Source organism: Solanum lycopersicum, chromosome 1 (assembly GCF_036512215.1).
Source record: "Solanum lycopersicum chromosome 1, SLM_r2.1".
Taxonomy (NCBI): domain Eukaryota; kingdom Viridiplantae; phylum Streptophyta; class Magnoliopsida; order Solanales; family Solanaceae; genus Solanum; species Solanum lycopersicum.
The window spans coordinates 83,539,134-83,553,961 of record NC_090800.1 but is presented as its reverse complement, the minus strand read 5'-3'; the positions used below and the strand labels follow the sequence as shown (position 1 = coordinate 83,553,961).

Genomic DNA, 14,828 nt, shown 5'->3' with positions numbered 1-14,828 from the left:
GTTGTCCGATCTGTAGGAGCTCTCCGGTTTCTACATCTGCAGGTTCAACACCGCTGCCTGTGCCTAATTATTATAGGTTTAATTTTGTATAGAATTAGTTCTAGTTTGAAATATCTCTCTAACCTGCGCACCCCACTATATAAATAGCCTTCAAACTATGTAAAGATGATCGACTCAAAAGGCATCGAAAGAAAATTAATCTCCAATCATTCACGTGGATAATCACCTTCAAATCAACTGAGTTATTAACCTATAATTTATGTAAGAGATAAATGTTCAAAATTTAGATTCCATTTGGTTCTTTATATATAAATATAATGGGAAAAAAGTTCTTTATTGGATAATATAACAAATCTTTATATATTACTATATACTTTTTCTGTTTTAAAAAGGATGATTTAATTTGATTTGGAATGAAGTTTTTTTAAAATAAATTTAATCTTGTGAATTGAAATTAAAGTTATATTAAATGTATCAAAATATTTTTAATTTTGTGATCTTAAATATGCCACGTGAAAAGTTAAAACTAAAGTGTTGCAAAAAAAATTATTTTTTTTAAACAGACTAAATAAAAAATAAAATCATCTTTTTTTAAACGAAGAAAATAATATATAGAGTATAATTTTTCATTGTTACGTAACAACATTTAAAGTGACACTCGGTAAGTAAAAATCATCCAAACAAGTTGTCAAAGTGGTTTGGTACGCGCGACGATGTAAATAAGTACATATATCTCATGATTATTTTAGTGCAAATAAAAATAAGCTCGAGATTAGGCAACACCGCAAATCAAATGATGAGATTAAGTCAGTTTCAAAACTATTATTCTTTATGGCACATTTTGTCGGAGGAAATGACATAAATAGTTCCTTAATTATAGGAGTAAATCTAACATAATTTTTTAGCTATACACTTAACATATATAATTCTTTAACTGTTTAATAACTTATTAACTTTGATCGCTTAACTATATTGATTTTCGTTCCTTAACTAAAAAGTTATTGATTTTAATTCTTTATGTAAACAAAAAACTTATCAGGTTTAGTCTTTATTTATTTCTTTAATATAAATAGCTTAGATTTATATTAACAGAATTCATGTCTCAAGAAATTAAATCATTTAGCAATTCTTTTTGTTATTTCTCTCTCTCTCCTTCATTTTTATCAAATTAATCTTATACGAAAAACCTTAACTTTTAACGATTCAAAATAAATTCACAGACAAAGAAAATATAACTCAAGTGGCTGTTAAGGTAAGCCCTGAGCCTTGTAATTTCTCTTCCATGACAGTGGAAAGTCTCTCAAACATGGAAGGTGTATAAGATAATTTATCCAATCTCACCTTTCCTAAACAAATCTCTGTTTTCAAAGTCTGAAATTTCTCTTTTCCCTTTCTCATTCACCTCTAAATCTTTCATATTCTGGAAACTACAAAGATTTGAGTCCTCCTTTAAAACATCTCAAATCATGATATGGTATCACCATGTGATTCCATATCTGGTTTTTGGAGAATATGGTATCACATCTCATGATACGGAATCATGAGATGGAATCAGCGTAAAGTGACATGTCCAAACGCTGATTTCATCTCACGATAATATATTGTTGATATGATATCGCATGGTCAAACACCTACTTAATACTGATGAAATAATATGATAAATTTTGGAGGTAGGTAAAAAGACAATTATTCTTTTCATGTATTACTCCCAGCATTAAACAATATTTTTCATATTATTTTTTAACCTAATATTAAACATTAATTAGTACGCACAATGAAGTAAAATATTCACATCAATAATTATTTTTTTAATAGATATATTAAATCAAATAAAAATACAGAGACTGACTTTTTAGGAATAATATTATTTTCTAGTGTTTATTTGGGAAAATCCCTAACTATAAGGTGGCTCAGCCCTAAATGATGTGGTATGGCATATGTGTTGGAAACTTAATACTCATGAAAAACATGACAGATTTAGGGGTACATAACATGCTTTAAAATATGTATTTTTTTAAAAAAAAAAAATATCTATTTTCTAGAGACTGATTTTTCAGGTTTTTTGCTGTGTTTTATTTTTTTAGTTGCATACTTTGAAATTAAACTTAATAGGCATGAAAAACATGACTGGTTTAGATGTCCTTTAAAATATGTATTCAGACAATTCTTTTAATATTTTAAAGAGATCGACTTTTAGGCGTAACTTTTGTCTCATTTTTTAGTGTTTAATATAAGTTTTATGCTTCAAAAATTAATTTAATATGAATGAAATAAATGACAGATTTAAAGTTAGGTACCGTCCTTTAAAAAGATGTATTTACATAATTATTTTTATCTACTTCCTAAAGACTGAAAAGGTGTAACTTTTTTTTTTTTGAGTGTTTAATATAATTTTTTTGGTTTCATACTTTAAAATTTTGGTGAAACTTTTTTATGTTAATATAAGATTCCTTTTTTAAAATAAATTTAAAAGAATTCATACTATTAAACAAAAGACTATTTTTTGTCATTTCCTCTTAACGATTTTGTACGGAACCGATCAAATATTACATTTTAAACCCCATGCAGTGGGAGGAGAAATCTGCAGTTGGTTGGGAGACCAGTAGTATGAAGACTCAAATGTGAATTTGAGATTGAAAATTTTTAAATTTAATAATTTGACAATTAAATCCATAATCAAATAGTCATAATTTTTTAAAATTTCGTAGAATACAATCTTAACACGTGAATTTATAAATTACACAACCTCAACCCTTAATGACACATCCAATGAGCTGTGATTGTTTGTTTGGTGGTCCAATTTCATTGTACGTTTAAAATGAATCAATATCTCAACTTTGTATTTTCTGAGTTGTGATTGCTTGTTTATTTCATTGTACGTTTAACCAGTATTTCAACTATAACTTTTTAAATTGATAAATTTCAAGTGTTAATAATTGATTCCTAAACCTAATAGTTACTCATATTTGTTCACTATTTACTTTACATACTTATTTTATTTTATCACTCTTTGAGTATAATAAATAACAAGAGAAAATATATATACTCAAAACTATCGCAAAATGATATGTATATCTTCCGTCGTACTATTGAAACGGTGATGCCCCTGTCATATGCTCTTCATTCTAATAAAAACTGGATATCGACCAACACCGTATATGGACTTCTAGCTTCTGTGCCGCTGCCACATCAGTTTAAATGCCTATATTACCCAACAGCAACTACAAATACTTGTATACCTAAGTCAGGACCGTGCCGGTTCCGGTACCGTTCAGTCCCAGTTTGTTGCCGGTTCTGATACCGGTGCGGTTCCGTTACGGCTTGTACCGGACTGTATACCCAATGTTATGACGTTGCAAATACATCAACCAAACAATCAGAAGTTAACTTAAAACAACCATATAATACTCACAACAAACCTAACCTGGCATTGGTCTCATATTGTTTGCTCATATAAAGCTCTCAAGTACCAAAAGATATAAACAACTGTTGATGAAGCTAGCTTACCCAAATTGAAAAATATCAGATGCTTACAAAATTCTAAAAATAAACATATATGAATTTTTTTCTTACTAATATTGTCTGGAGCCTATAAGAAAAAACCAGGGCTCCTTGCAGTGTTTCGCTGCTTACATTACCCGTGGAAGTCTTAAAGAAATGCCAGGATTCAACAGTCTTCTTGACCTCTTGGAGCTCGGATAGCTCCTCTGCCAAGGCGACTGTCATATGGAAGGAACTATCGATCAGCTGGCAGACACGGAAGTAAACATGGTTAGCCTCTAATCACGCCTACTATACAAGCTGTCGTCAAAACATAGCTGGATAGGGTGATGCAAGACGACCATGCTATAATATCATGAACGAAAGGTAAGAACTAGGATGCAAAGTGGTGCCCATCACAGTTCCACTTCAAGAGGAGTTTAAGCAGAGTGAAGAGTGCATTGTTTATCCGCTAAAAGTAGGGACATCACAACCAGAGGAACCTGCTGAGATATTCCACAACATAGCGCCTCCCGAATGATGTCTTATGTTGGTGGCTTCTGTAAAGTCAAATGATGAGCCTTCAGAAGCACCAAACTCTACATTGCTGAACAAAAAGTTGGCAACAGTTCTGTCAATGACATTTGTCCGCGATTCTGTTGTCTCTTCTTCGTTGAACCTGATATTTTTTTCCAGTATGAGAAAATAAGCACATCAATACAGGAATACCAACACTTCCCTTAATCTAATGACAACAAGAATTTCATAATGCATTTTCCCTCTTGAATTATTTGGTGTATTTAGGCTTCAAATGAAGCTCTACTGTTTTTTTTATTTGTTGTTTCCGTTCCACTAGACGACGGTGAAATTTTGAGCAGACAGTACACAAAACAATGAAAGCTTTTTACATATTTAAGCATAGGGAGTACTGAAAGATTTTACAAAATAAAGATATAATTCCTCTAATGATCTTCAACCAGGCAGAGCCTACAGAAATACATCCATTAGAGTCTCCCTAATCATGACCTACAACATCATGTGTAACAACTCACTAACAAGCTCTAGACTCTAGTCCATCAATGAAAGTAACTGAGCATGCGCACTAACCGCGTCGAATCTTGATCTGGCATGGCATTCCTACTCTGACATGCACCATGTTTTGAATTTCCTGCAAGACGATATAGAGAATCCCGGAAGCAGATTCTGGTTTCCTCCGTCAGCTGTTTGGTAACAGGACGAGCACAAATTCAGTAAACCTGGCCATTCGACCATAATATTACACTGGTAAACCCAAAACATAAAACCTGCACTACCTGAGACATGAGATTTTCTAGGTGTTGTAGGACGGATTCCTCCATGGATATTTCCTCGTCACTCGATCTATTGTCTCCTTTATCATGCTCCAATTTTACGGCAGCCTCTGCGTGTGGTGCCTGAAAATAAAATTTCAATGATTTAGACTTCAGAACTCAGATAGGTGAAAGCTTACAAATAGAAAAAAAAGACTCAACAAAATGAGAATGAATGTGTATGCATATGTTACTGCTAATTGCCATCAGTTAAAAATCCAAAAAATATGTTTAGACAGCTGCCTAGTTCCTTTATGATGTCCCCACATGCCTCGACGACTTCCCATGAAACGAAAACCCAATACAAATAGTAGTCTCCTCCTCCATCTGCACCTATAACTGACCAATCCTATGAAATAAAACAGAGGGGATAAAGACTATACTCAACCATATCTTTCTTTTTTCCTCTTAGAAATTGTAATAGAGAAATGCAGCTCTAGCTTATCTAAAGAATTATACCATGGCAACTGTCTAAACTTGGTTGAATAAGCAAACATGTTCAAACATTATTCTGCTTATGATTCCCTCGGTATTTGTAAAGATATGACACCTGGACCTAACTCAACCCCAAAAGCTAGCTCAGGAGAAAGATTGTTCAAGTCCCATATAAGGAGATCACCAGTCTATTACCCATGTGAAACATTTACCCACTCTAACACACCCAAACCCGACTAGAGCGTGGTCCGGGAGCCTAAACGGGAATGGACCTGGATTTGATACCATGTAAAGATATGATACCTAGGCCTAACTCAACCCCAAAAGCTAGCCCGGGGAGGATCGCCAAGTCCATATAAGGAGACCACCAGTCAATTTCACAACCAATGTGGGACTTTTAGCCACTGACAATATCCAAAATAAAGTGACCCACGGCATGAGGTTTGTACGATTCGACACTGTTACAAGCCGTCTCTAGAGTAGGGACAGACCTCCATAGGTCAGAAAGAAGGGTAGCTGCTTCAAGCTCAATTCCCCAGGAAAGAGAAAATAATTTGTGCTCTTCTAGAGATTTTAGGATAATTCTGATTTTTTACCTTCAAATTTTAGTTCAACCCTCAATAATCATGCAAAGTTCGCCCCTGCTTGAATGCAGGTGAAATATTCCCAAAATTTCCTTCCACCAAAAAGCATGAGAAGTAACCTGGATTGTTCCCTGCATCTGCCTCAATGCAAATTTAAAACTCCAAGTGAGCCAAAAATCTTTTCATGTAAGACTGAAACTCATCATGATACACCGGACCAATTAACTTATCGGCTGGTCCCTCTAAAGCTCTCAGATGACATAATATATGTGCAGTGAAGTCTTTTGAGTTCTTCTGGGGTTGATGATTCAACTCCAGCTTCACAGATTGGAGTTGTTACATGAAAATTCATGCCCTTCAGAAACAAAAATGAACAAAAGCATCACCTTTTTCAGCAAATAAGAATTGTTAACTTCTTGCCCCTCCCAATCCACTGGTGAAGTAAAAGCATGTGCAGAGAAATATTTGGTAGTACCAGCACAAGCTTTGCTCGTCATATCTCTTGCTTGATCATCACCCAGCAGCATGCTGCAACGGGAATCTGTTGATGACTCATCAGATGCATCCATTCCAGTTGGACAGTTTTCTTCGAGTAAGGAACTTCTGCATAATGGAACATAAGAACTCGATCAGTCAAAATGATAAGGTTCTTCCATCTAACGCCACAACTATAGGTCAACTAATTCAATAATAGAATAAAACAAATACAATTCATCAGAGTTAAGAGCTTTACAGGAACACATCATCCAACTGATCGATTGAGGTCAAGTTATCAAGATGAAATTCCAGCTGCTCAGGTGGTGGATATGAGGACCATTGATCCATGTCACAGTATGAAGCTTGGTTAGCTGCATTATCAAAAGGCTCCTCGTGAATTCCAAAGTTTTTCATGTCAACATCATTAGATAGGCCATTCCCAATCACTTTACAATCTTCGGCTCCAACGTATGACCTTATATTGTTCCTTTTCATTTCTGACTTGAAATTCCCAAAGGGTGTTGAGTCCCACTGTGACCAGCTATCAGAAGATGGCGAAAAGCCATCTAAGCTTTCAGGAACAACAACATCACCATCATCAACGCGAGAAAACCACTCCATAAGATTAACCTGGTAGAATAGTAATCATGGTAAAATTTGAGAAATCAAGATAGAACACAAGTGAGAAAGTTTAATAACCACACTCCCACCCCTCACTCCATGCTTGATAAAAGTTAACTCGTCTCATTTCTCAGCTGTAGATAAATGCAAGTTCAACACACACCAAGTCCACATAAATCTTAAACAACACTAAACACAAAGACAATCATCTTGTTTTCCCAAGTTTTTTCATATTCCCCAAGAAACTGATACTACCAATTCAAGAATTTTAGTAGCTCAGTTGGTTGACTATCCGAGTCGATTGAGTACAACTTTCACTTTGTTGGTGAGGTTGGACTCACCGCCTGGTAATTCCCTCCCCATTTCCCCTACTCTTACCCCCAATGAGAGAAAAAGGATGCTGTCAATTCAATTCTATTCAATATTTAGAACAGATAGATAGAAACTCTCTCTAAAATTTCAAATACAAATTACTTTAAATTTGAGATCTAGACCTCCATCCAGATATTCTAGCCAAAAAAATAATTAGAGAGAGTAAACAAATGGTAGGAACTTTTAATTTAAGGAAAAAAAAGAACATAATTCAGAGAAGTTTTAATACAAAACAGAACTGATCAACTTAACTCAAACCATAAATCATGATAAAACAACCTCATAAGCAGATCAAACCCAAGCTGAAGTCTTTCTCCAAATTTATGAACAGAAAAACCGCAAATACAGAGAATTTCAACCAGCAAAAATCACACATATAACTGAAAACCATCCAAAAAGCACTAAAACCAGCTCAAGAATCAACACAACAGCCCCTTATTCACCTCCATAAACGTAAAAACCAAACAAAAATAACTTACCCTTCTGAAAATTGCCAGAAAATGAGGAAAAACTTTTCCCAAAATAGCCAAAACCAGAGGAGAAAGCAAGTGGAAATAAAGATAGGATTTTTTTCGTCTTAGGGTAGGAGAAAATTATGTGTAACTTTGCAACTTGGAGAGTGTATATATATATATATATTTCCTTTTTGTTTTGCAATAATAACTCACAGTTAGTGGTATTGTAAATTGCCATGGCTATAAATTTATCCCACTTTTTTTATCATCACAATTATTTTTGTCCATATGAAAACGAATTGACTATAATACCCTTCGTGTTACAATTAAAGATCCTCTATTTTATTACCAAAATCAAGAATGTAAGGTGTATTTCGTAAAGTCAATAGAGAGTATAATTCATGGAATATAATCTTAGCAAATGGGTGTATGAAAGGGTAAAATTGGAAGGAAAATATGCCACTTGGACCAATAAGATGTGAGATTTAGATGGAAAGAATAAGAGCCTCAAATTGTTAAAGGCAAATAATTGTGAGCCACAAATGAAAGAAGTGTAGAGTATATTATTCATGAAGATTTTGCTTGATTGCGTCACGTGGCGGTGAGGGATAAGGCCCACGTAAATCAATTGATTTTACACGTGGCAATTAAATAAGAGGCAGAGTCAGCAGCGCTATTTTTGGGAATAATTAAAAGTCTGGCTCAATCACGTGATGAAAAATGTTGGGATAAAAAAGGATAGCACAAACTTTTTGTTGATTTGAGGCCATGTGAAAATGGGTTTGCTTTTTTCAATCGGATAAGAATAATAATCACGTGATTCGAATAGCCAGCATTTTTCATTTTTAGTTTCAAATCGTTTATTTGAGTCACTAAGATAGCATAAAGAATTGTGTTTTTGATCATCTTAGCTACTCTCTAAACCACCTCATTTCTATCGCATTTTATCTTTGTATAAATACATTTGAAATAATATATTTTTTATTTATTTATCAAATATCGATAAATAAATTAAAAATTCTCTCATTTTTAATATAAAACATTACTTTTAATTTAACGAACGAATAAATTATCTAAATGATCATCCATATTTTATAAAAAAGTTTACTTGCTAAAATTATTTTTACTTCTTTTAGAATGACGGTGTTACTCAATTATTATTATTTTCCTCGAACGTTTTTTTAATACAATAAAAAGTTATTTTCTCCTAATTTAATGTCGTTTTACATTAAACTTATCTTTTTTTCTAATAAAACATTTATGTTATATCATTTAACGCGACCAGATTTTAGACACGATAAAATCTAGATGACCATTTATAGTAAACAATTTTGAAAACATGGATAAGATTAAACATAGAATTATAAATAAAAAAATTTAACATATAGTTAAGTCATTATAGAAATGTTCATACCATGCTAAAAAAAAAAAAGCTTTTAGCTTTGATCATTCAATGACGCAGTATTAATGTTTCAAAGGACATTATTATTTGAGAGACGATAGAAGTCTATTCATGTATCGTCACTTCCAACATATACTTCAGTTTATATAAAAAGACAATTATGACACTCATCATGTTACCCATGTGTACGTTATACCTAACTTCAAACGTTATGTGAAAGACAAATAATTGAGATATCGTACAAGTACTCTTTAATAAACTACTCTAGAAACATAAACTCCAGGTGCTACCCACTCAAGGGTAATCAACATTTCCAAAAGATGAAAATGTTTCACTCCAAGATTGATATACCAGTCTGCAGGCGAATGTCGACAACCAAAGCGCCTCGTCTGCTGGTTTTAAGAGAAGATCTTCAAGATTTCTACAGTCAACAAGACCAGAAAAGGAATATTAGGCTTAAAAGAATGAAATAAGTCCCCAACACAACAAATCAAAGCAAGTCCTGAGCATCTTTCACCTGCATTGGAAGGTAAAGTTTGAATTCTGGTGGGAGTTCCTCCTCTGAATACAGACGGTCAGAAAAGTATATCCTCCTTAGCCTGCAATTTGCATGAACCTGAACTCGAAGAGTTTCAACATAGTTGGTTCCATAAGCTCGCCTGGTCAAATCAGAAAGGTTCAGCTGGATTTGATTCCATCCTTCATCCAATTTCAAGGGCATAGTGCAAATATAGGGTTTCACTCGGGTTACCGCCTGCAACATAGAGGTGAAAGTTTCAAACTCCAGCATTCATGAAATCTAGTAAATAAACATTAACACAGCTTGTCAAGAGAGGACTTCAAGTCAAAGTACTGCAATATCTCAAGGTCAAAGAATGACCAAAAAGAAAGTTAGTAGCACTTTTTTCCTCTTCTATTTCTCACCTATGCTGCACTAACTATCTAATCCTCACTAATTCAGCTTTTAACAAATATGCCACCAAAACTGCAACCTGTCTATGTGAGATGCTCCACAGTTGTGGAGAAGTTCATATCCAAGCAAAGCAGGAAGTATAGCAACAGCTAGAGAATTTATATTAGGCATTTACATTTTACCTCATTTAGATGTAGCAACTGCTACTTCCGGCATTTTAGTGTGGAAACAGAGATGTTCTCCTATCTTTTTTGACAATTCACAGGTGCTAACTTTCTCCTCGTCACAATTTATTTAAATTAATAGTATCCATTCAGATTTATTGGAAAAATCTTAGTCCATATAACAAGAACCATAGAAAAATTTAATATATGATAATACTACTGTTATAAGTCCAGAAAAAAATGCTACCAAACATAAGCTCTTACCAAAAAGAGCAAGACTCTGTTCATGTCATACACTCCATCTAACAAGTAAAAAAAATAAACTGAATTTTGCTCATAAACAAGTAAAAATTGATTAAATGAAGATCATTCCACTCAGCTACAGCTCCTTCCCAAATGCTAAGATCATCAATTGTCATCCTAGACAGCACTCAGCAGTTTTCTTAAACTAATGACAAAATAACATAATTGGGAAAGACTGCATGTACAAAAAGATAATCCAATATGCAACAAAGAAGTCATAGGAACAAATCTATATATCCTGGAAAGACTTACAGACTTGATAATTAGAAGCTCGAAATCTTCTCCGGACATTTTTATCATCTAAAACCTGAATTTCGAATGTGAAGTACTTCTTCACATTCTTCACTATCATGACTAAGAAGGGCAACTTTATGCCAAGAGTTGCATTAGGATCTGCAGGACACGTTATATATGCTTGCTGGACATTCGACCCAATAATTTCCAGGACATTGGATTGGATATCTTCATCTTGCAGCCGTTTGACATGTCCATCAACAACTGCACACAAGGAATAATTTGCATTGTCAGAATTCAGAAAGGAGAGACAGGATGGAGGTGTTAAAAATTTGGAAAAGAAAATCTCTGAAGAAAATAGCTCTCTTTCAATTGCAGAGCTAGATACTATTTCAACTGAGGGTATTTGTGAGTTGGTGTCATATCAGGCACGTGCAAAGAATCTAGAGAGCTACTAATATCTCTTGTTGCAGGTTAGTTTGGTAACTGTGGGACCTTGTAGTCTCGTTGTTTAATATCTCACGGATGTTACAAAGGACAATAGAGAAAGCAATCGTGTGTTGGAGATAGCAGAGGATTGCAAATGAAAGGAAGGTACTCTAGATCATATGGAAAAGAACAGGATAGACGGAAAGGAGAATGTTCCGTAATAGTGAGAACGATGTAGAATGCATAAAGAGATATGTTTAATTTCACTTGTATTATTGGTGTAACCAGAACATACTGTGTTCTAGATAGAAAAAAATTAAGAATTAAAAGGAAACAAAGGGTGAAACCACAATAAAGTAAACTCTTAAGGTACGTCAAACTTCCAGCAATGAAAAACAAATCACAAAATCCCTACAATACTAATAATATGATTTAGGAACAATCAATTTTTGCCCAGTGAATCTAAATACTGATCATATAACAAAGAGTTCTTTTCAAATTAAAGCAAAAATTAAGGCTCTCCCTGGTGTACTTTTCTAATTACATTGTCCAAAAAGATTCAGCAATCAACAATAGCACTATCCCCACATCATATCACAACACAACTAATTCCAGTACCTCACTCTCTCTTGAATGCTATAAAAAAACTACTCCGCACCAACATATTACACTACAGATATGATCCTCAACAAGAAACCAGTTATATGTCAAAACAAAACATTCCCTTATGCATAAACCCCTCCTTCAGCTGAAAGGGGCAAAATTAAAGTCCCCACAGAAAAACCCAGAACCACCAAGTTAAAACAAAACCCACACATAAATCCTATAACTGAATCTCTGGCAAAATAAGTGCAACCCACATATATATAAGCTTAAAAAATTACCTTCTTTATCCCAAATCTGCAGAGGCTTGCTCCTGGAGGAAAAAAAAACTAATCTTTAATACAAGTAGATGAGTTAAAATTGAAAACTAAACAAGAAAGATTACATACCCAAGGCTGTACAAAATGGAAAGAAACCCGGATTGAAACGTGTTCTTAAACATCGGAGTCAAATTCTGCAAATTAACACACAGAACTATTCGAATATAACTTCGAAATCAACTTGTATTATGTAATACAGATGAATATATATAAGGGATTATACCTTCAATGAAGAAACGGGACCGGTTGCGGGAGGAAAATAAGGGTTCTACAATAGACTTTGATTTAGGGGAATAGACCGGGCGAATCTTGACCCGGCTTGACTCCAAAATAAGTTAAACGGGTCGGGCTAATATTAATGTCAAAATCAAGACAAATATTCACGGGGTTAAATTAAATTCTTTTGGGTGGGGTTTTTTTTTTGGGGGTGGGGGTGAACAAGATGATAAGGAATAAGGGGTTATTTTGGTAACGGTTCATAAAAAATATATAATATATAATTTGAAAATAATGTATAAGTAATGTAATAACATGTATTTATAAAAAATACACTCTTCAAAATGGTAAAAAGAATGTATTGAAGGTTTGATGAAGAATTATATTTCCTATGATGCATGTATATGAAAAAAGGTATAGTAGGTCAAAAAAGTCTTGAAAAGGTTATTAGACTAGATACGACACATATTCAATTTATTGGGAACATAATTTTAAATAGAGATATGAAAATTTAGTTTATGGACAAGAGACAATTTTAAAAATTTACTCGATTTGAGGAAAATAAATCAAAAATAAAAATGAAAAGAAAAAATGTGAAAAATAGTAACAACAAATAATATGACAATAATCAAACAAAGAGAACATTTCATCAGTCATAAGTCATAGTGTTGTTTGTATTATTCGTGTCTTTTCATTTTCTTTCAACATGACTTATCCACCATGGTAGTTGATTTACATGTAAATGATTTTTGATGTGTTTTGCATGAGTCAATGGTATATTAAAAAAAAATATTTCTTTGCTTTTAAAGATAGATTTAAAGACGACAAACATGTTATTCTTTACAAATCTGCTTATTAAATTATAAAGACTATCGTGTGCTAATACTGATGCATCAACAATTCAAGAACAATATGAATCATATGCCCTAAAAAAATTGTACAACAAAGAGAATTTCAATATCAAATGATAAAATTGAGGATGTGAATAGATTGTCATGGAACTCGTCCACAAAGGGATGAACAAATCATTTTTTTTTTTTGAGTTTTGATGTAGCTTTAATTTCAATTTACTTGTGAAATTCTGAACTATACCTCGTCTCTACTAACCCAGAAGAGAATGTTTTACTGAAAAAAAATATTATGTGTGTTCAAGATTAATACTATGTTTACATATGAATTCCTATATATTTACATTTCATTTAGACTTGAAAATCTATACTTGTGACCGAATCTACATTACATTATAGAAATTCATTATAATTGTCCATTAAATAAATTTACATTTTTTCAAATTTAGGAGCCTTTTCGAATTAGGTAAGTTAAAAGTCACACAATTTTGCTTAATCAATTGCTTTTAATATAACCACCAAGATATTTAATAAAGGTATCATACTAATAATCTCGTGACCGATGGTAGGCTATATGAAATCATCGAAAAACACACACTGTATATACATGATTAATTTAATAATGTACGAGTACATATTTAATAATGAACCTGCTTGGCATAAGCTAAAGACTTGGTTCATGATTTTGTCAAATCTTTTTGGTTCCGTGAATTTGAGTTTAGGTAGCATTATTTCTTATCACATTTTGGCTTGTTGCTGTTTCATATGTATTATTGTTCATGTTGACGTAAATTAAATTTTATCTAATTACTTATTTTTTACTCAACTGGTGTGTATAATTGATCTGAACAATTTATATGGGAATATTATTAGTGTGCTTATTTATATTTTTAACTCCTCAATGAAAAAATTGTCTCCCCTACAATATGTTGTTTTTGAGATTTTGATATTTTTATATTAATTAATGTTAAATGAGTTTTTTCTTGAAATCATTACAACTTTAATGAAAATTTTTTAAGTAGAAGTGAATATGTAGGGGCCCGTTTGGACGGGCTTAATAAAAGCAGCTTTAAAAAAGTACTTTTAAAAGTGCTGAAACTTATTTTTAAAATAAGCAGTTATGCGTTTGGATAAAAGTGCTGAAGTTGTTATGTCAAACGTGAAAAGGGAAAAATGGAAGAAAGAAATGTTAGGGTTATATGGGTAATTTGGAGATTGTATAAAAATATTAAGCACAAAAAGATAAAAATGTGGTCAACTTAAAACAGCTTATAAGCTAAAAAAAAAAAAACACCCCTACCCCAGCTTTTAACTTTTGGCTTAAAATAAGTTTTTTTAATTTAAAATAAATTGTTTTGAGTATTGTCAAATAGCTAAATAAATCAAAAAACAGTTTTTAAGTCAGTTTGACCAGCTTTTAAGCTGAGCCAAACAGACTCTAAGAAGCACTAACTCCAGATCTATGAAAAATACCTTTTCATTTTGAATAAGAGGTATATCAAAATTCGTGTCTTGAATATGACATGATCTTTAATTAATGGTTAACCTCAAAATAAATTAATTAAATTTCAAAGTATTTATCTAACATCAAATCCATTCTCTAAAAAATTACAATTCTTTAAC

At 32.8% G+C, this 14,828-nt stretch overlaps 2 protein-coding genes across 6 annotated transcripts; both read right to left on the bottom strand.

The window, feature by feature from the left end:
• Window positions 1-3,383: 3,383 nt before the first annotated feature.
• ACI112 (protein) lies at window positions 3,384-8,154 on the bottom strand. 5 transcript variants are annotated; one of them, XM_010325821.3, is made up of 7 exons: window positions 7,798-7,966; window positions 6,582-6,955; window positions 6,235-6,451; window positions 5,968-5,985; window positions 4,794-4,913; window positions 4,588-4,700; window positions 3,384-4,159 (listed from the first exon to the last, which is right to left on the bottom strand). In XM_010325821.3, the coding sequence occupies exons 2-7, from the start codon at window positions 6,944-6,946 to the stop codon at window positions 3,946-3,948; spliced, it is 1,047 nt and encodes a 348-aa protein (XP_010324123.1). In that variant the 5' UTR covers window positions 6,947-6,955; window positions 7,798-7,966; the 3' UTR covers window positions 3,384-3,945.
• Window positions 8,155-9,237: 1,083 nt separating this feature from the next.
• On the bottom strand, window positions 9,238-12,504 carry LOC101245799 (uncharacterized). The gene is made up of 6 exons (XM_004229997.5): window positions 12,365-12,504; window positions 12,211-12,275; window positions 12,103-12,134; window positions 10,812-11,053; window positions 9,693-9,929; window positions 9,238-9,596 (listed from the first exon to the last, which is right to left on the bottom strand). The coding sequence occupies exons 2-6, from the start codon at window positions 12,261-12,263 to the stop codon at window positions 9,588-9,590; spliced, it is 573 nt and encodes a 190-aa protein (XP_004230045.1). The 5' UTR covers window positions 12,264-12,275; window positions 12,365-12,504; the 3' UTR covers window positions 9,238-9,587.
• Between the last annotated feature and the right edge of the window lie 2,324 nt (window positions 12,505-14,828).

Excerpts from the sequence above, each read along its gene's own strand:
- ACI112 (XM_010325821.3), bottom strand. The coding sequence starts at position 6,946 with ATGGAGTGGTTTTCTCGCGTTGATGATGGTGATGTTGTTGTTCCTGAA. Across the intron at positions 6,452-6,581 it reads CAGTTGGATGATGTGTTCCT|AAGTTCCTTACTCGAAGAAA; the intron begins GTAAAGCTCTTA and ends TCCATTATGCAG. Across the intron at positions 4,701-4,793 it reads TAGAAAATCTCATGTCTCAG|CTGACGGAGGAAACCAGAAT; the intron begins GTAGTGCAGGTT and ends GTTACCAAACAG.
- LOC101245799 (XM_004229997.5), bottom strand. The coding sequence starts at position 12,263 with ATGTTTAAGAACACGTTTCAATCCGGGTTTCTTTCCATTTTGTACAGC. Across the intron at positions 12,135-12,210 it reads TCCATTTTGTACAGCCTTGG|GAGCAAGCCTCTGCAGATTT; the intron begins GTATGTAATCTT and ends TTTTTCCTCCAG. Across the intron at positions 11,054-12,102 it reads GCAGATTTGGGATAAAGAAG|TTGTTGATGGACATGTCAAA; the intron begins GTAATTTTTTAA and ends CCTTGTGTGCAG.